The sequence below is a fragment of the Oncorhynchus mykiss genome, chromosome 17, assembly GCF_013265735.2.
Source record: "Oncorhynchus mykiss isolate Arlee chromosome 17, USDA_OmykA_1.1, whole genome shotgun sequence".
NCBI classification, from domain to species: domain Eukaryota; kingdom Metazoa; phylum Chordata; class Actinopteri; order Salmoniformes; family Salmonidae; genus Oncorhynchus; species Oncorhynchus mykiss.
Window position 1 is genome coordinate 28,145,745 of NC_048581.1, and position 20,000 is coordinate 28,165,744.

Consider the following 20,000-nt stretch of genomic DNA (forward strand, 5'->3'; position numbering starts at 1 on the left):
TTTGGAGGGAAAAGGGGATGGCTGGCAATCCGAAGAACACCATCCCAAACATGAAGCACAGGGGAGCAGCATCATGTTGTGGGAGTGCTTTGCTGCAGGAGGGACTGGTGCACTTCACAAAATAGATGGCATCATGAGGGAGGAAAATTATGTGGATATATTGAAGCAACATTTCAAGATATCAGTCAGGAAGTTAAAGCTTGGTCGCAAATGGGTCTTCCAAATGGACAATGACCCCAAGCATACTTCCAAAGTTGTGGAAAAATGTCTTAAGGACAACAAAGTCAAGGTATTAGAGTGGCCATCACAAAGCCCTGACCACAATCTTATAGAGAATTTGTGGGTAGAACTGAAAAAGCGTGTGCGAGCAAGGAGGCTACAAACCTGACTCAGTTACAGCAGGTGTCAGGAGTGGGCCAAAATTCAACCAACTTATTGTGGGAAGCTTGTGGAAGGCTACCCGAAACGTTTGACCCAAGTTAAACAATTTAAAGGCAACGCTACCAAATACTAAATGAGTGTATGTAAACTTCTGACCCACTGGGAATGTGATGAAAGAAATAAAAGCTGAAATAAATCATTCTCTCTACTATTTTTCTGACATTTCACATTCTTAAAAATAAAGTGGTGATCCTAACTGACCTAAGACAGGGAATTTTTACTAGGATCAAGAATTTTGAATGTAGTGTATGTAAACTTTAACTGTGTGTGTGTGTGTGTGTGTGTGTGGGGGGGGGGGGGGGGGGGTGCGTATAAATATATTAGAAACTGTGAAGGAACAATACTCCACGCAGTAGCTCCATAGTACTTGTTAGAGATAGAACTGATACTGTATTCTGGTTGTTGGGTGGGCTTGGCGTGGGGGGTCCGTGGGTGGCTTTTGATTCATTTTATTGGATTCCTCATGTCTTACTCATTGTTAGGAAAAATGGTCCAAATTGGATGTTAGGTACTATATTTATTGAATATTATATGAATCCTCTAAATTAAAATGGCCTATTTGGATGCAATCAATTGGCTTAATTTCTCAGTTATCAAATGATATTTCAACAAAACGTTTCAGGAATGCTAATCTTATGCGTTTCTAACTACAGAAACGATTTCTGAACAATCTGAGATGGTGAGTGTCGAAATGCTCTTTCTTGTGCTTTTTGAAGTGGAATGACTCTAGTGCAACAAAGCTTTTTTTTTAAAGAGAAATATTGTGAATTTCACCCAGCCCTAGGTGGAACACAGTTTACATACAGGAGGTTAAGCTACATCTCACCATAGGCTACCAATAAAATACATAAACTATTAATGTCATGATTCACAATAGGATGGCATTGCTGGACTCAGTATGCAAGCTAAAGTCAAATAATGAACCCCTTAGTTACTTTTAAGACACCACTGGGTGATATTTACACATCCAAGAACAAGCAGGAAGTAGTCTAGCTGTGACTCACTTGAGAGGAAGTGGCAGAGGGCTGGAGATACTCGCTGGGACTGACAGCAACAGTGGTGGCCATACTGTCCTGTTGATCTGCAACACACATGGAAACACTCATTGCATATACTGTAAATAGTCTTAACACATTTCAAGTACCAAAAACAATGGTCGCTGCAATACCTCTGCTGCAGAGATTCAGGAAATTATTCAATCCGAGGGAGCGGTTTTGCCCTAAACGCATGTAAAGGCATTCAAATAAGACAGTTCACAAAGGAAATGGGAACTGCAACTCCAATAGATGAGTTGTGGATGGCTAGCTACCACCCCGTGAATGCCAGTCACCGCAGATGTGTGTAAATTGCGTGACCTTTAATCCTTAATAAAAGGGCGGGTCTATGACAAAAAAAAGATTGTCAGACACATGCATTGCCAACTACAACTCCTCGTCTACGAAGTACAAAATTAAAAGGCCCTAAACAAAAGTACAGTATAATAGCTAGCAAATGGGCACAGTAGAGGGCTACGACTTGTGTACAGTGAGTTAGTGACTACTGTACCTGTCTGACTTCTCACGCAATCTCACAAACAGCTCGAGCATGATAATGTATCGCGAGAGTATCAATAAAAATTTGGACTGTACATAAGATTTGCACTGTGGATTATTGGTGTCAATTGCAATCACGACCAATGTGACTGTCTCTTTAAAATCTGATATTTTGTGTTTAGAAAAAAATATGTTTGAGCGCGGCCTGAAAATAGCGCCGCCATCAAACGTACACAGATAGCTTCTTGCTAACTAAACGGTTTGCTAGCTAACTGGCAGTCAGAAATGAAACAATTAGATAGCATTGCAAATACTTTTTAGTGCAGCTGACTTTTCGAACTGAGTGGAATAGACAGCCCATGGCGATACGTGCATGTGGAGTTTGTTTTAATGTGAAATATCGAAAATGATTAGCATCAATGTATAGCTAACGGTAGCTGGAATTACAAACAGGATTCAGCTTTACTGGCTAGTATGCTAAGCTAGATACGCGTAGCAAATCAAACTCTTTGATACTGGAAAAAAGGCAGCCCTTTTCCGGAAATGCATAGCTGGCTTGCACAATGCCCCTATTCAAACTTAAACATAAGGAATTTCCAGCACAAACTGTTCAATGTGTTTTGTTTAACACAGACCAAATTGTTTTACGAAGTACAATGTAATATAAACACCAATGTTTTAATTCCTACCCACCGCTCATGACGACACTCGCTCTCCGTGAGCCTTCAAGAGCAAGCCCCTGGAAGATTCCGCCCACGCTCATAGACCAATCCACGCGCTGTTGTTCAATGAAGGATGCCCAAGCCAACCAATCGACAAGAGCTCTCAGTGTGATTGAAATTAAATTTAGCCAATGAATAACCTGAATCCTCTCACAACCGTCGATGGACGCAATTTTAACCAATGGAGTATATAGATTAGTGTCAATAGGGTGGGTTTTAAGGAACAGGTGGACTAGGCAAAGGGCCTATTATAATGCCTTTACATTTAAATGACGTCTATAATGTCCAATAAGAGCTCTATGGGACAAATCGGTCAAAGTCAGAATGACATCCATTTTGATCAATGAGCTTGTTTTAAGCCATTTGATTCAGATACTACCTGCGACAAAAACACAGATACAGTATGTTATTAGAATGGATAGGCTATACTCAGTTTGTCATAGTCAACACACAATAAGGCTTACGGATAACAAGGTAGGAAGGCAGAGCACAAGGCAAACTGTTACAAACATGTTTATCACTCAAACTAAATTACAGCAGATCTGTAGTGATGTAGGTCCTCGGGTAATCTATAGTAATAACATGTGCATGTTTTCTAAATACTCACCTACACCTTTGTCAATATCCCAGTCATTAGTCATCTGTTACAGGTGTAGCACAATCATTGAGTGCATGCAAAATAGGCTTATTATGCATGATGATCAAGCTTGCAAAATGATGTCTAGGGGAACTATCAGATGTGCATTTCTGTTTGTTAAAACATTATAGTACCACTTTACACTAGTACCTAGTGGCCTACCCTTAGGCTGATTTGATTTATGACATGGATAATAAGCCTATAGAGCAGGGGTATTCAACTATTACCCTACAAGGTCCGGAGCCTGCAAGTGTTCTGTTCTACCTGATAATTAATTTTAAACACCTTGTGTGCCAGGTCCAGGTCTAAATCAGTCCCTGATTAGAGGGGAACAATGAAAACAAGCAGTGGCACTGGCTTCAAGGTCCAGAGTTGAGTTTGATGGGTATAGAGGGCAAGAATTTGAAACCAGTCAGCAACAAGAGACCAGTTAATGGTTAGAGTAATTTCCATTTCAACACAATCAGTAAAACAATTATACAAAAAAAAAATCAGCTCAGAATTTAAAATATCAAATGATTAAACTCTTAGTGTAGATCTGCTGGACCTTCATATCTAATTTCCTATTTCAATGTATCATCACAAACCCATTCACACAACTGGATTCTCTCTATAGAGGCAAATCACCAATACTGCTGGCATAGTTAGCTGTCAAGTTCATCTGTTGTCCATCCATTGAGCTGGCCCCCAACATAGGAGCATGTGTGAATGAGCAGTCCTTGTTCTCCTAAAATCATCCTTCCTCTGTGTGTGTGAGTCTGTGTGTATGTGCATGTGTGCATGCATGAATAGGATAACAATGAAAAAATAGCACTATGACATAAGCATACGTTTGGTAGGGGGGAACTAAAAAGCAAAGCCGTCAAAATTACAGGATGAGTTGTTTTTGTCAAGTGCAAGTGTTAAAAACTATTCTGTGTTAAGATTGCCTTTATGCTTTGCATGCCTCTTGTCCCCACAACTATACAACAGGGTGTGTGTTGTCATTGGTGGTTTAGTTATCAAGAGTGTATGACAGTGTATGACATTTGACATTGATGCTGTTTACACAACTACTTAATTATTACATCAGTCTGTATGGATTGAAAGGGCCATGTTCATCATTACCACAAAAACACCCACACAGGGAACTGACATACACTGAGTGTACAAAACATTAGGATCAACTTCCTAATATTGAGTTGTGCCCCCTCATGAAGGCCTGCATGTGTGTCAGTGGTCATGTGTCACTATGTACAGTGGGGCAAAAAAGTATTTAGTCAGCCACCAATTGTGCAAGTTCTCCCACTTAAAAAGATGAGAGGCCTGTAATTTTCATCATAGATACACTTCAACTATGACAGACAAAATGAGAAAAAAAAATCCAGAAAATCACATTGTAGGATTTTTAATGGATTTATTTGCAAATTATGGTGGAAAATAAGTATTTGGTCACCTACAAACAAGCAAGATTTCTGGCTCTCACATACCTGTAACTTCTTCTTTAATTAAGAGGCTCCTCTGTCCTCCTCTCATTACCTGTATTAATGGCACCTGTTTGAACTTGTTATCAGTATAAAAGACACCTGTCCACAACCTCAAACAGTCACACTCCAAACTCCACTATGGCCAAGACCAAAGAGCTGTCAAAGGACACCAGAAACAAAATTGTAGACCTGCACCAGGCTGGGAAGACTGAATCTGCAATAGGTAAGCAGCTTGGTTTGAAGAAATCAACTGTGGGAGCAATTATTAGGAAATGTAAGACATACAAGACCACTGATAATCTCCCTCGATCTGGGGCTCCACGCAAGATCTCACCCCGTGGGGTCAAAATGATCACAAGAACGGTGAGCAAAAATCCCAGAACCACACGGGGGGACCTAGTGAATGACCTGCAGAGAGCTGGGACCAAAGTAACAAAGCCTACCATACGTAACATACTACGCCGCCAGGGACTCAAATCCTGCAGTGGCAGACGTGTCCCCCTGCTTAAGCCAGTACATGTCCAGGCGAGTCTGAAGTTTGCTAGAGAGCACCATACCTACTGTGAAGCATGGGGGTGGAAACATCATGCTTTGGGGCTGTTTTTCTGCAAAGGGACCAGGACGACTGATCTATGTAAAGGAAAGAATGAATGGGGCCATGTATCGTGAGATTTTGAGTGAAAACCTCCTTCCATCAGCAAGGGCATTGAAGATGAAACGTGGCTGGGTCTTTCAGCATGACAATGATCCCAAACACACCGTCCGGGCAACGAAGGAGTGGCTTCGTAAGAAGCATTTCAAGGTCCTGGAGTGGCCTAGCCAGTCTCCAGATCTCAACCCCATAGAAAATCTTTGGAGGGAGTTGAAAGTCTGTGTTGCCCAGCAACAGCCCCAAAACATCACTGCTCTAGAGGAGATCTGCATGCAGGAATGGGCCAAAATATCAGAAAACTTTTGACCTCTGTCATTGCCAACAAAGGGTATATAACAAAGTATTGAGATAAACTTTTGTTATTGACCAAATACTTATTTTCCACCATAATTTGCAAATAAATTAATTAAAAGTCCTACAATGTGATCTTCTGGATTTTTTTTCTCATTTTGTCTGTCATAGTTGAAGTGTACCTATGATGAAAATTACAGGCCTCTCTCATCTTTTTAAGTTGGAGAACTTGCACAATTGGTGGCTGACTAAATACTTTTTTGCCCCACTGTATGTGTGGATTGAGAAGTGCATTACCCTCAGAACAGCCTCAATTTGTCAGGGTAGGGACTCTACAAGGTGTGAAAAGTGTTCCACAGGGATGCTGGCCCATGTTGACTCCACTGCTTCCCACAGTTGTGTCAAGTTGGCTGGATGTCCTTTGGGTGGTGGACCATTGTTGATACACACAGGAAACTGTTGAGTGTGAAAAACATAGCAGCGTTGCAGTTCTTGACACACTCAAACCGGTGCGCCTGGCTCCTACTACCACTTTACTTCAGTCAATTAAAAATGATTGTGCAAAAGCCATATTTTTTCTCTTTTACTGAAAATGCTGAGCCTGTGGCCAGCTTGGGGTACGGAGGAACAGAATGATGAGCAAGTTACAATCAGGGATTTTTTGACAATTAAAACCAACAAACAAAGATCAACCATGGCCTCCTGTGGGCCAATTGGAGTCCACAACAACCCTCATAGCAACAGGAGGGAAGAAAACAAGAAAATTATGATAATGGAAAAAAATAGTAGTACAAATGGACCAGTGCATCAACTTCAGTTCATAGGTACAGTGAATATCTGTCTAGGGATTGATTCAAAGTCTAGGTTCAAGCTGTTTTTTTTTGTTTTCAGGTTGTTACAGGCTAGAAGAGTCCGTTCTCCAGTCCGTTCTCAATGAGGCTGTGTCCTTTTTTGTCCCAGCCCCATGTGTGCACTCCGTATGGACAATTTTCCAGCATTCCACTACTGTCCCTTTCTACTCTCATTGGCCAAAGTCAAGAGAAGGGCTAGGTAATCTGGACCCCTTTGACTGCAGCCGACTGGATTCAGAGGGTGCCGAGGACTTTGATTGGCTGATGCTGGAAGACTGGCAGACCAGCAGACACCTCTTCCAGTTACGTCTGAGACTCCGCCTCTTTCTCTACTCCAGCCCCTGGTCGAATGCTCTTGATTGACAGGTACATCTCTTCCTCTGCATCATAGTAGTAGAACTTCCTCAGGTACATGATCAGTGGTCTGGAGAGGGAGAGGTCAAATGAGTAACCCCTTATGCAAAAATATACCTTTACATTATGTTTAGCATGTGAAGTAGTTTTCTTTCTGTGTATAACACTCTCCATAAAAGAAAGGAAACTGATAATGATGATGGATTGCATTAAGTAGTATTCTCTGTGTATAACACTCTCCATAAAAGAAAGGAAACTGATGATGATGATGATGATGATGATGGATTGCATTAAGTAGTATTCTCTGTGTATAACACTCCATTAAATAAAGGAAACTGATAATGATGATGGATTGCATTAAGTAGTATTCTATCTGTGTATAACACTCCATAAAATAAAGGAAACTGATGATGATGATGATGATGGATTGCATTAAGTAGTATTCTATCTGTGTATAACACTCCATAAAATAAAGGAAACTGATAATGATGATGGATTGCATTAAGTAGTATTCTATCTGTGTATAACACTCCATAAAATAAAGGAAACTGATGATGATGATGATGGATTGCATTAAGTAGTATTCTATCTGTGTATAACACTCCATAAAATAAAGGAAACTGATAATGATGATGGATTGCATTAAGTAGTATTCTATCTGTGTATAACACTCCATTAAATAAAGGAAACTGATAATGATGATGGATTGCATTAAGTAGTATTCTATCTGTGTATAACACTCCATAAAATAAAGGAAACTGATAATGATGATGGATTGCATTAAGTAGTATTCTATCTGTGTATAACACTCCATTAAATAAAGGAAACTGATGATGATGATGATGATGATGATGATGGATTGCAATAAAGTACAGCTGCTATATATAGCACTTTTCACTTGGTCTCAAAGCGCATCATCCATGTCTAGTCTGTCAGCAATCAAGGATTATTTCCATTAGTTCTTTATTTAAACTAAAATAATATGCTGAGGCATTTCTGTCAAAGCTCAGGAGAGAATGCTAATTCACTAACAACTATTTCCAAGAAAACAAATACAAGGTTAAAATGAATGACTAAATAAATATTTGGGTAAATTGAGTATGGCAGTACTTGGGCAGCGGCAGCTCCTGGATGTGGTCGATGCGGACCATTTGTCGGATGCAGAAGCGACAGAGGTGCTGCAGGGACTTGACGTTGCTGAACCGGGACACTGGGTAGAGCAGCTGCACCGGGGTAGGGGGGAGCCCTGGAACACACACACACACACACACACACACACACACACACACACACACACACATTCGACACGCACACACGAATGAGCACAAACAACCAATACAGATGTTCGTAACCTCTCAGCAACCTTGTATGCTATGCTTACTGTCATTACAACCACTACACTATGTGGTAGTTTACATAAACATCTAATTGGTTAGGCCGTGTAGGAATGGGGGACGTTTTTACCTGGCACACGTGAACGCAGGAAGTAGAGGAATTTTCCATTTTTGGAGTGCATGATGGCTCGCTCGATAAACTCCACCACAGAATGACATCGGTCCTCAAACTTGGGATGACACCACAAGCTGAATGTCCCTATAGATGGAAACATGGAAGGGACACACCACTGAAGGTTACACCGAACACTCACACGTACATACCATTTAAAGGGGAATGAAATAGAACCAAATACCATTTAAAGGGGAATGAAATAGAACCTAGTGGTACCACTTTATTTAAAGTGTTCAGGTATAATGCTTTCTTACTTTTTTTAACGGCACATATTATATCACATGTCATGTATCAAACCTGTTTTTCTCAACTACCCTGTGAGTTGGGTGGCTGATATGTGCAGTATGTGTAAAACATAAATAGAATTAACTGCATGCTTTCTGTCTGTCATATATTTACACTGCATGATGAATGTGTCTGTATGTGAGTAAATCCTGTTAGAAGTGCTTTATGCATATGCCATGTATATTTGCGAGCATGTCGTTCTCGTTTACCCACTTTGTGTGTGGGTGACTCACCACTTTGCTTTGTGTGTGTGTGTGTCTGTGTGAGTGTATGGGTGTGTGTGCGTGTGTACGTGTGTTAATAAACATAATGACTGAGTGAGTAGCTACAACATTTATATTTGTGTAACTCACCTCTGTAGTGCTCCGTGCGGGTGTTGTGTGTGTAACTCACCTCTGTAGTGCTCCGTACGCGTGAGGTGTGTGTAACTCACCTCTGTAGTGCTCCGTACGCGTGTGGTGTGTGTAACTCACCTCTGTAGTGCTCCGTGCGGGTGTTGTGTGTGTAACTCACCTCTGTAGTGCTCCGTACGCGTGTTGTGTGTGTAACTCACCTCTGTAGTGCTCCGTGCGGATGTTGTGTGTGTAACTCACCTCTGTAGTGCTCCGTACGCGTGCGGTGTGTGTAACTCACCTCTGTAGTGCTCCGTGCGCGTGTTGTGTGTGTAGCTCACCTCTGTAGTGCTCCGTGCGGGTGTTGTGTGTGTAGCTCACCTCTGTAGTGCTCCGTGCGGGTGTTGTGTGTGTAACTCACCTCTGTAGTGCTCCGTACGCGTGCGGTGTGTGTAACTCACCTCTGTAGTGCTCCGTGCGCGTGTGGTGTGTGTAACTCACCTCTGTAGTGCTCCGTACGCGTGTGGTGTGTGTAACTCACCTCTGTAGTGCGCGTGTGGTGTGTGTAACTCACCTCTCTAGTGCTCCGTGCACGTGTGGTGTGTGTAACTCACCTCTGTAGTGCTCCATGCGCGTGTGTAACTCACCTCTGTAGTGCTCCGTGCGCGTGTGGTGTGTGTAACTCACCTTTGTAGTGCTCCGTGCGCGTGTGGTGTGTGTAACTCACCTCTATAGTGCTCCATGCGCGTGTGGTGTGTAACTCCCTGGGAGCGGAAGCTGAGGCTGAGGATGTAGCGGGGGTCAGAGCTGTCCCTCACCAGGAACGCCCCGTCAGGCTTCCCCTTCAACTTCATCTCTGCATCTTCCCAGTTCATAGGACCCCAATACCAGCCACACTGGGGATAGACATGTAGATGATTATGAATGAATATCATAGAAACATACACACACACACACCATCCATATAATCGAATACAAACACAGAACTGAATTAATGTCATGAGGCAGTTATTATCAATTAAAGGTTTGTTATTACACACACACACACACACACACCCACACTTGGCAGTAATTATCAATTAAAGGTTTGTTATCACACACACGCCAAGGCAGTTATCATCAATTAAAGGTTTGTTATCACACACACACCCACCCACACCAAGGCAGTTATTATCAATTAAAGGTTTGTACCTATTTGTTAGTATGTAACCCAATCGATTAGTAGTGATTCAATCAATATGTATGATTATTTGCGAGTGTTGTTGAGTGTGTCGCAATTACTTTTTCCAGCTCTCTCAGACTAGCGGTGAAGTTGCTGGCCTCAGGCCGCCTCAGAGGACAGAGCCTTGGGGGCGGGGCCAACCTGGAAGGGGGAGGAGCTGAGAGGAGCTGTGAAGAGGTGGAGTGAGGCAGGGCCCGGAGGAATGCATCTGAAACAAATAGAGAAATATTCAGCTAGACACAATGATATGAATGTGTAGCACAAACCATTGCATTTGGTATAAATGGGAGTCGCAAGAAAGAACAAGTTACATGCATAGATCTCAAGTTAGGACTTGTAACTAATAGATGATAACAGTGTTCAGTTTGAGTAAGACTGCTTAGACAGACCAGGTGCCACAAATACTCATTCTCAAAGCATATAATACAAATATTAGACAAGCATTGGTTTCCGACCGCACACCATGCACCTTCACGATTCATTTCCACGCTGATCGGTCTGTATAGTCTCTCCTGAATACAAGCACTTACAGTATTTCACCTGAGGGAAATTATGCAACCTTCACCACAACACGCAAGTGTCACACCATATCACTCTATGAACTTAGGCATTAGCCGAAAGGCATATAGGTTTTATGTTACATATATATTGAGAACTGCAGATATTACACGTATGAAGGATTACTGATCTATTCACACGTTTATAAATACAGCATTATAAATATATCATATTGGTACTGTTTTGTATTATGGTGCTCTATTACGACACCGTCCGCCCGTTTGCCCCATGCACAGCTCCCAGCTCTCTGCTCTCTGGTGTCTTACCATTGAGGCTGATACTATGCTGGATGGTGGCATGGGAGGGATGAGGAGGAGGAAGAGGCAGGGGAAGGGACTGTAGGGAGGCCCCCATAACACTCACTAGGAAAGGACCAGGCTGCGGCCCACCTATGTCATCTGGAACAGAGCAGGGGGGAAGGGGGGTTTCAGACCAGGGAGGGGTCTATATCACAGGCTTTCTCAACTCCGCTCCTTTGGACCCACTGTGGTATGAAGTTTTCATCTCAACTTTTTTTTATATATATATATTTTTTAATGCACTCCTTGAAGTATTCTAGGGTAACTAACAAATCAAAACTACATCTGATGTAAGTTGATATTTATAGGTTGCGAGAAATGGGTGATTCAACGTGACATTCAGCAAATTGGTTTGTCCTTGTTCCACTGCTTGGCTGAACATTCAATTCTGATAGGTCGAGAGGGTGGGTCCCCAGGATCAACGTTGAGAAACACTGGTCTGTAAGGCCACAATACAACAGTCCCTCATGGGTGTTGATGTGAGTGTTGCCGTGGGGATCAGAGAAGGTGTAAAGCTATTAGGCTCTCCATCACCATAGAACAGAATGGGTATGTTTATATACTGTGATATAGCTTTCAGGGGAGGGAGGTAATACAGTGGGTATAGGAGAGTGGGGTGAGTGAGGGTATGCAGTAATCATTTTTAGTGTTTATGTGTGCCTACAGGTACAATCATAAGCAAAAGAGATGCGTGCAAGAAAGGGAAGGACACAAGGAAACACACAGAGAAAAATAGGCTACTCTACAGAGAGACACACAGAGAGAAAGAGAGAAAGAACAGAGAAAGAAAGGAGGTAAAGTACCTAATAGACTGAGACTTCTGCGTGGCGGAGGTGGAGGCGTGGGAGGGTGCGGAGTGTTCGCCCCTCTCCTCGAAATATCCACATCCACCAATGAAACAGTCTCGCCTGCACCCAGAAATGGAAAGAAGGAAAGAGAGAGAGGGAATGTGAGAAAGGAAATGATAGAGGAAGAGAGTGATGCTAGTAAAGAAAAGTGAGTTCTTGGACCAGAGTTTGCCTCCTCAGACAAGAAATGGTAGAGCCCCTTACCAGTGAAAGGAGCAAAGGAAGCAGGAGAGAAAGCACTTTGGGCCCTGGTCATTCGGGGTTGGCTGTGGCAAGAGAAAGACAGCAAAATAGGAATGAAATAAGTTATAGAGGGATGGAATATAGAGGTGATCGGGTGAAAAATAGATATTAGAGTTAGGTAGCCTAGATTTAGAGAAACCCAGATTTAGAAACAATTCTGACAGTTCTGGGCCTATAATATCCGGATAGAAAATATTATATTTTAGGATAGGCTCTACAATAGTACCTGGCACTGTAACCAATCAATAAATTAGTTGATCTCTATAGCCTGCTATAAATTATAGGTATACAATCAGTAATTACTCACAATGCTTAAAAGTGTTGAAGTTCTTACCTGTCCACGTCATGCTCCCCACCACTTCCACTGGCCATGTCCATCAGACTTCCAGCGGAGGAGATTGAATAGGCCACTGATGGCCTCTTATCCAGAAGGCTATTGGAACCACTACAGCTTTTAGTTCTGAAAAGTTTACTCAGGCGTATTTTAAGTGAGCCCTTTCTGGACTTCCCTGGAACTTTGAGTGTTTTGTCGACCCGACCGGTTGGAGTCCGGGGCTCACTGACGCACTTGTCTGCCCGCTTCCGGGGTGTAGATGCCTGGCTAGGGGTTGGACTGACAGGTCGGTCCGAGCTCGGTGTAGCCGCAGGTAATGTCGACACCTCCGGATTCTGTTCTGTATCCCCCGGGCTCGGTTGAGTTGGGTTAGGTACGTTTCCATGCAGGCTACATACTTGTGCGTCACCGTGCGCCGACGGACAAGGTTCTCCAGCCACCCCTTCCATCTGTCTGGTCAACTCTGCCTGAAAGCTACTGAGAGAAAATGCACCTGACATCTTCTGAACTCGACGTGCTCGACTTTCATCCGAATCATCCTCTGGGCATCCAGTGATACCCAGCCTGGCCACGTCCCCAGTCCCCAGCCCCTCTAGCACCAACAAAGCATCGCTAGTCTCAGTGGGGTCATCCCCATGCCCCATCCCCGCTGGTGCCGGACCATGTGCGCCCTGACACGAGCACTGGGGCATCGCCCCGTCCTTGAATAATATCTTGGGTACCGCGCCGAGCCCCAGCTCCCCGAACCTTCTGGCCAGGTCGAACACTGGGCCGTCGGGCAGATCCCCGGTTGTGCACCCCCATTTCGACTCTATCATTGTGAAAGGATTGGATTTATCCCTTAAGGGAGGCCAGTCTGATGGGTTGGTGATCAAACTGTGCCGGTGGCATAGCTCACCTCCCTCGATATCTGCAGCAACCGTGGATAATACCACCCGGGGATGCAGACCCCAGCTCTGGGACAGATGGTTCTGCTGTTGCGCGTCGCCGGCACTGAGCGTATTGTTATTGATGCCTCCGGTTAGGTCGGAGACAGAGCCGGAGGTCTTGTCCAAACCAATATGTTTCCTCGACTGATTCCGACCTTCGGATTCACATTCTAAAATCCCCTCACCATCCCTCAATATGTTAGGAAACACAAGGAGCTGAGGCCGTAAGCCGCCTCTGTGAGCAAACTCAAAGCCCTTGGCCTCCATGGCGCTGTGTGGAGGAGGAATAGACACCGACGGTTTAGTCGCCATCACCCGGCTGTCAGGTGCCGCCGTTCCGCCGCTCTGCTGTGCATCGTTCAGCGAAGAGAGATTGCCGGAATGCGCGAGGCCTGTCGTGGGATCTCGGGCGAATTCCAAGCCCCCTTTCATGTTGCTATGAGCCAAGACCTCTTTACCGAGTCCTGCCACCACTCCACCCGACGACAGATTCCCATTCTCCTCGTCCAAGCGGTCATCCTCGGCCGCGGAAACCAGGCGCATCAAGACAAAATCGGGAGACATATCTTGCGCGTTGTTCATAATTATTCCTCAATTCACGAAAGGGAATAAACGAGTTCTACGCTTCACATAGCTACCGCCGTTTGATGGATCCCCGTTGTCTTATAATAAAGAAGGGCCAAAGCGCTATCTACCATAAATAGGCTACAAGCGAATAAACTATTTCAAGCGTTCTTTCATTATCGCACAGATAAGCGCCTACAAAAAAAAACGACATCCATTTATATTCTAACGAAGACCGAGCGAGTGCACGCATAAATATATCCAGCTTGCTGTTGTAAGCAGGCGAACCCCGGGGTCAAACATACGGTCTCATTTGTTAGAATAAAAAGCCTCACAAATCTGACCACTCTCTCTCTCTTTCTCTCCCTATCTCTATCTCTCTCTCTCTCCGGTTCCCAGCGAAGCCCCACCCGCTCCCTCACTTCCGCAAATCCTATGCATTCTGTGTTCAGTGTGTTACTTTGTGTACCTTGTCTCTGTCTCCCTCTCCCTCCCCCGTTTCAATTCAATTCAAGGGGCTTTATTGGCATGGGAAACATATGTTAACATTGCCAAAGCAAGTAAGGTAGATTATATACAAAGTGAAATAAACAATAAAAATGAAGAATAGAATAAAGACATTACAAATGTCATATTATGTATATATACAGTGTTGTAACGTACAAAGGGTTAAAGTAGAAAAGGGTAAATAAATAAGCATAAATATGGGTTGTATTTACAATGGTGTTTGTTCTTCACTAGTTGACCTTTTCTTGTGGCAACAGGTCACAAATCTTGCTGCTGTGATGGCACACTGTGTTATATCACCCAGTAGATATGGGAGTTTATCAAAATCAGGTTTGATTTCAAATTCTTTGTGGATCTGTGTAATCTGAGGGAAATACGTGTCTCTAATATGGTCATATTGCAATATTTAGGCTACTATGCAAGTCACTGATTGCAAAGTTGCCTAGCACTCTGAAATGATTCATTATTTGTTTAATTTTGTGTGTATTTTTTAAATTGCTAGATACTACTGCACTGTTGGAGCTAGAAAACACAAGCATTTTGCTGCACCTGCGATAACATCTGCAAATCTGTGTACACGACCAATAAACCTTCATTTGATTTCTCTCTCTAATATGGTGCAGGAGGTTAGGAAGTGCAGCTTCAGTTTCCATCTACTTTTGTGGGCAGTGTGCACATAGCCTTTCTCTCTCTGTAGTGTGAAGTGATGAGAGAGAGAGAACGAGAGAGAGAGAATCAAATGAAAGTTTATTGCTCGTGTACACAGATTTGCAGATGTTATCGCAGGTGCAGCAAAATGCCTGTGTTTTCTAGCTCCAACAGTGCAGTAATATCTAGCAATACAAAAAAAATACACACAAAATAAAACAAATAATGAAAAATGTCAGAATGCTAGGCTACTTTGCAATTTGTGACTTGCATAGTAGTCTAAATATTCCAACATTCAAATTGTTCCTATTATTGACATTGATTGGGGGAAATTAATTCAATACCGGACTATATTTGTTGTTGCTGAATTTGATTGATTGATGGCTGTATAATAGGCTATGGATTGATTCATTGCAAGAATCAGCATAGTAATAACATCCGTAATAGTTTAGGCAACAATAAACATTTAGTATGCAAGGCCTATTTTGATTTCACTGCATGCCTTGGCAAATTATTGCATGACTTCAACAAATTAGTCCATTATTTTCTCCAGTGCACAGAATAAAAATCTGACCACTTGTGCCAATGGCTGTGGGCAGTGCTGGGCACCTGTTCTGCTCAGTCTGTTCTTGGCATCTCACCGCCCAGTCTTCGCCAACTTAAAAGCTGTGTCAATTTCAATTCAATTTGGCTCAGGAAGACATAATCTAACATTGTGCTATTAAAGTGACTAAGGAAATTAGGGGAGAAAAAATAAGAAATAAAAGATTCAGATTCTATTCTACTCCAGACTGTGACACATCGTCAAAACATCCTGGACGAGAGTCCTTACACAGGCCCTCACACTCTATGACTGCACTTCAAAACATAAATAATGGTGATTCAGCAATCCATGTGTCACTCATAAAATGTAATGTCATAGAATAGAACAGGATAGAATATAAATTCCACCAATTCATTTTCAAAAGATAAATCATCAATGCATGGGCATTTATAATTAGACCTCTCCTATCATAACCATTTGACTTCCACTTGTAGCCTGCTAGATCCAGAGGAGTGGCCTCCTAGACTGCACTCATTGTTCCCCAATTAAAGTGATAAGACATGATTGGGTAATTCTAGAGCCTCCCATCAGAGCAAGCAGCACGGGTCCTCAGCTTGACAACCTACATTTCAGAAATGCCTATCTCCCCTTGTTGGTTACCCTATTTCAGATTTCAGGATGCTATCAATTTCCTCCACCTCTCATATACAAAACACACCACCTTGCACACAAAGGATGACAAAGGTTTTCACCCATAAATCATGACTCATTCAATCCATTGTAAAAATACAATTGAAGTCGGAAGTTTACATACACTTAGGTTGGAGTCATTAAAACTCATTTTTCAACCACTCCACAAATTTCTTGTTAACAAACTATAGTTTTGGCAAGTCAGTTAGGACATCTACTTTGTGGATGACACAGGTAATTTCTCCAACAATTGTTTACAGACAGATTATTTCACTTATAATTCACTGTGTCACAATTCCAGTGGGTCAGAAGTTTAAATACACTAATTTGATTGTGCCTTTAAACAGCTTGGAAAATTCCAGAAAATTATGTCATGGCTTTTAGAAGCTTCTGATAGGCTTAATGACATAATTTGAGTCAATTGGAGGTGTACCTGTGGATCTATTTCAAGGCCTACCTTCAAACTCAGTGCCTCTTTGCTTGACATCATGGAAAAATCAAAAGAAATCAGCAAAGAAGTCAGAAAAATAATTGTAGACCTCCACAAGTCTGGTTCATCCTTGGAAGCAATTTCCAAATGCCTGGAGGTACCACGTTCATCTGTACAAACAATAGTACGCAAGTATAAACACTATGGGACCACGCAGCCGTCATACCGCTCAGGAAGGAGAAGCATTCTGTCTCCTAGAGATGAACATACTTTGGTGCGAAAAGTGCAAATAAATCCCAGAACAACATCAAAGGACCCTGTGAAGATGCTGGAGGAAACAGGTACAAAAGTATCTATATCCACAGTAAAACGAGTCGTAGATCGACATAACCTGAAAGGCCGCTCAGCAAGGAAGAAGCCACTGCTCCAAAACTGCCATAAAAAAGCCTGACTACCGTTTAAAACAAAAATAGAACTGTTTGGCCATAATGACCATTGTTATGTTTGGAGGAAAAAGGGGATGGCTTGCAAGCCGAAGAACACCATCCCAAACGTGAAGCACGGGGGTGGCAGCATCATGTTGTGAGGTGCTTTGCTGCAGGAGGGACTGATGCACTTCACAAAATAGATGGCATCATTAGGTAGGAAAATTATGTGGATATATTAAAGCAACATTTCAAGACATCAGTCAGGAAGTTAAAGCTTGGTCGTAAATCTGTTTTCCAAATGGACAATAACCCCAAGCATACTTCCAACGTTGTGGCAAAATGGCTTAAGGACATCAAAGTCAAGGTATTGGAGTGGCCGTCACAAAGCCCTGACCTCAATCCTATAGAACATTTGTGGGCAGAACTTAAAAAGCGTGTGCAAGCAAGGAGGCCTACAAACCTGACTCAGTTACACCAGCTCTGTCAGGAGTGGGCCAAAATTCAACCAACTTTTTGTGGGAAGCTTGTGGAAGGCTACCTGAAACATTTGACCCAAGTTAAACAATTTAAAGGCAATGCTACCAAATACTAATTGAGTGTATGTAAACTTCTGACCCACTGGGAATGTGATGAAAGAAATAAAAGCTGAAATAAATCATTCTCTCAACTATTATTCTGACATTTCACATTCTTAAAATATAGTGGTGATCCTAACTGACCTAAGACATGGAATTTGTACTAGGATTAAATGTCAGGAATTGTGAAAACCTGAGTTTAAATGTATTTGGCTAAGGTGTATGTAAACCTCCGACTTTAACTTTATATATTTTTTATTTACATCTCTCAACCAGAAGGTGGTGCTACAGGCCACCAATGATGGTAAACCCACAAGTCCAGTTGAATACAAATGACCATAGTGGAATGGATGGAAAAGACATTTAATTCTTGATGAATGCTAGCTGTATGTAAACACATATATTTAAGTCAATGAGATGGTGCAAAGTAATGCATTATCAAGATCACAGATAGTGTTTAATTCAAAAGCTGCTCATACTGGTAATGTTGGACAGGGCTGGCAACACAAGGGGCTGAAAATGCACATATGCTCAACTATAAAATTGATTGCTTATCTAGGGTGTCCTGATTGTGAGATTTGCATTGCCATTAAGTCCTGAATGTGAGATTTAAATGGATGTATACATAAACACAGACTATGCACTGATCATTAGGTATCTTAACATTTACAAGCAGGCTTAATTCTGTATTACTATGAACAAACTCCCAACTACATACAGTAAAAGCACAGGCACATTTGAACACACAGAAACACACAGATTATACACACTTAAATACACACACACACACACACACACACACACACACACACACACACACACACACACACACACACACAGACACACACACACACACACGGACCCACACCAACAAATACGTTGATAAAGTCTGCACATACATTCATACAACTGCAATCAATGTACTGTGACATACACACACACGCACACACACACACATCTGTGCAGCCTCATTGCCTTCCCACACCACTGCAGCACCTCCCCTGCTCTGCAGTCCTGGGTGGGGGTAGGGGGCCCACAGGAATGGATGAAAATTCTCAGAAGCCCGTTGCCATGGCACCAAAACAAGGATTTGCCTGCATCACCCAGAGCCTGCTCCATCACTGCGATATGGGATGGGGTGGGAGGTGTCTCTCTCTCTCTCTCTCTCTCTCTCTCTCTCTCTCTCTATCACAATCACACTCGCTCCCTCTCACACACACAAACACTCCCCCTCTCTCTCTCCTTCTCTCCCAACCTCCCTTCTTCCATCATTCTAAGTGATGATGAATACTGAATCGTATGATAAGGGAGATTCCCATTTTATAGCCAAACATAACGACACTCAATATGAATCTATCTCCACCTGTTCACTAAATAGACACGGGCAATCTATTTGTCAACACACATCATACAGCTGAAAGCATCATCATATCTATAGAATCCCTGGCTTCCCTTACAGTGTGTGTCACTGTGTACATATTCCAGGATGATCAAAGAGCAGCCTGGTCCTTCATCCACTCTCCTGGCTGACCCCGCTGGAATGCCAGGGGTTAATCCATCGAGTGCACGATTCTGATGGATCCCCAAATACAGGCGGATTAACCCTCATCCTGCATCATCCTCTCTCCTCTTTGCGCTGCAGACACACACACACACACACACACACACACACACACACACACACAAACACACACACACACACACACACACACTAAAACACACACAGACATACACGGCCATCCCTGCCACCAACAGATATGCACTCTCATCACTCCATGGGCACAACAGTTACATTAGCATCTCCAGCAGCATACTGAGGGGGAATCACAGAAAGAGAGAGAGGGAGGGGGAGAGAGAGAGAGGGGAGGTAGAGGTTGAGGAGCAGGGGTAATCACCGTCAGTCAGAGAGAGAGAGAGAGAGAGAAAGAGAGTGGACAGTGAGCGCGAGAGATGCTTTACAGAGGAAATGTGGAGCGAGAAAGAATGTAACAGGCAGATAGAAGGAGGAGCGCAGAAGAGAGACGGAGGAAAGCTGCTCTCTTTCTTTCTCCTTCTACATGCTACTATACCTGCTTTCTCACTCTCCTCCCACCTTGCCTCAGACCTTCA

General features: G+C 42.9%; 3 protein-coding genes and 1 long non-coding RNA gene across 7 annotated transcripts in view; 2 read left to right on the plus strand and 2 right to left on the minus strand.

The window, feature by feature from the left end:
- The window catches only part of LOC110493609 (transcription factor Sp2), a 17,458-nt gene extending 14,719 nt beyond the window's left edge, over nucleotides 1–2,739 (minus strand). Inside the window, exons 1-2 of one of the 3 annotated variants that reach the window (XM_021567974.2) lie at nucleotides 2,667–2,739; nucleotides 1,446–1,522 (exon numbers count right to left, since the gene is read on the minus strand). In XM_021567974.2, the coding sequence (XP_021423649.2) occupies nucleotides 1,446–1,522; nucleotides 2,667–2,736 (147 nt within the window). In that variant the 5' untranslated portion in view covers nucleotides 2,737–2,739. The other 2 variants (XM_021567976.2, XM_021567973.2) reach the window with 2 other exon arrangements.
- Nucleotides 2,740–3,014: 275 nt separating this feature from the next.
- On the plus strand, nucleotides 3,015–7,499 carry LOC110493622. Its single transcript, XR_002469180.2, has 2 exons — nucleotides 3,015–3,169; nucleotides 6,633–7,499. It is a non-coding gene; the product is annotated as an uncharacterized LOC110493622 (long non-coding RNA).
- Nucleotides 6,589–14,498, minus strand: LOC110493608 (suppressor of cytokine signaling 7-like). 2 transcript variants are annotated; one of them, XM_036949578.1, is made up of 9 exons: nucleotides 12,577–14,498; nucleotides 12,204–12,265; nucleotides 11,955–12,059; nucleotides 11,119–11,250; nucleotides 10,354–10,502; nucleotides 9,800–9,968; nucleotides 8,411–8,539; nucleotides 8,057–8,192; nucleotides 6,589–7,016 (listed from the first exon to the last, which is right to left on the minus strand). In XM_036949578.1, the coding sequence occupies exons 1-9, from the start codon at nucleotides 14,085–14,087 to the stop codon at nucleotides 6,896–6,898; spliced, it is 2,514 nt and encodes an 837-aa protein (XP_036805473.1). In that variant the 5' UTR covers nucleotides 14,088–14,498; the 3' UTR covers nucleotides 6,589–6,895. The 2 variants fall into 2 exon arrangements, with proteins under 2 accessions (XP_036805473.1, XP_036805474.1); XM_036949579.1 differs by lacking the exon at nucleotides 11,119–11,250.
- A 5,272-nt stretch (nucleotides 14,499–19,770) lies between these two features.
- LOC110495124 (probable G-protein coupled receptor 179) overlaps nucleotides 19,771–20,000 on the plus strand; it is a 23,833-nt gene continuing 23,603 nt past the window's right edge. Inside the window, exon 1 of the mRNA XM_021570464.2 lies at nucleotides 19,771–20,000. This exon is cut by the window's right edge and continues 338 nt beyond it. The gene's annotated coding sequence lies outside the window, so the exon portion shown is untranslated.

Coding starts and splice junctions, on each gene's coding strand:
- LOC110493608 (XM_036949578.1), bottom strand. CDS start 14,087: ATGAACAACGCGCAAGATATGTCTCCCGATTTTGTCTTGATGCGCCTG. Junction 9,969..10,353: donor GTCTGAGAGAGCTGGAAAAA/GTAATTGCGACA, acceptor GTCTATCCCCAG/TGTGGCTGGTATTGGGGTCC. Junction 8,540..9,799: donor GCGCATGGAGCACTATAGAG/GTGAGTTACACA, acceptor TTCCATCTATAG/GGACATTCAGCTTGTGGTGT.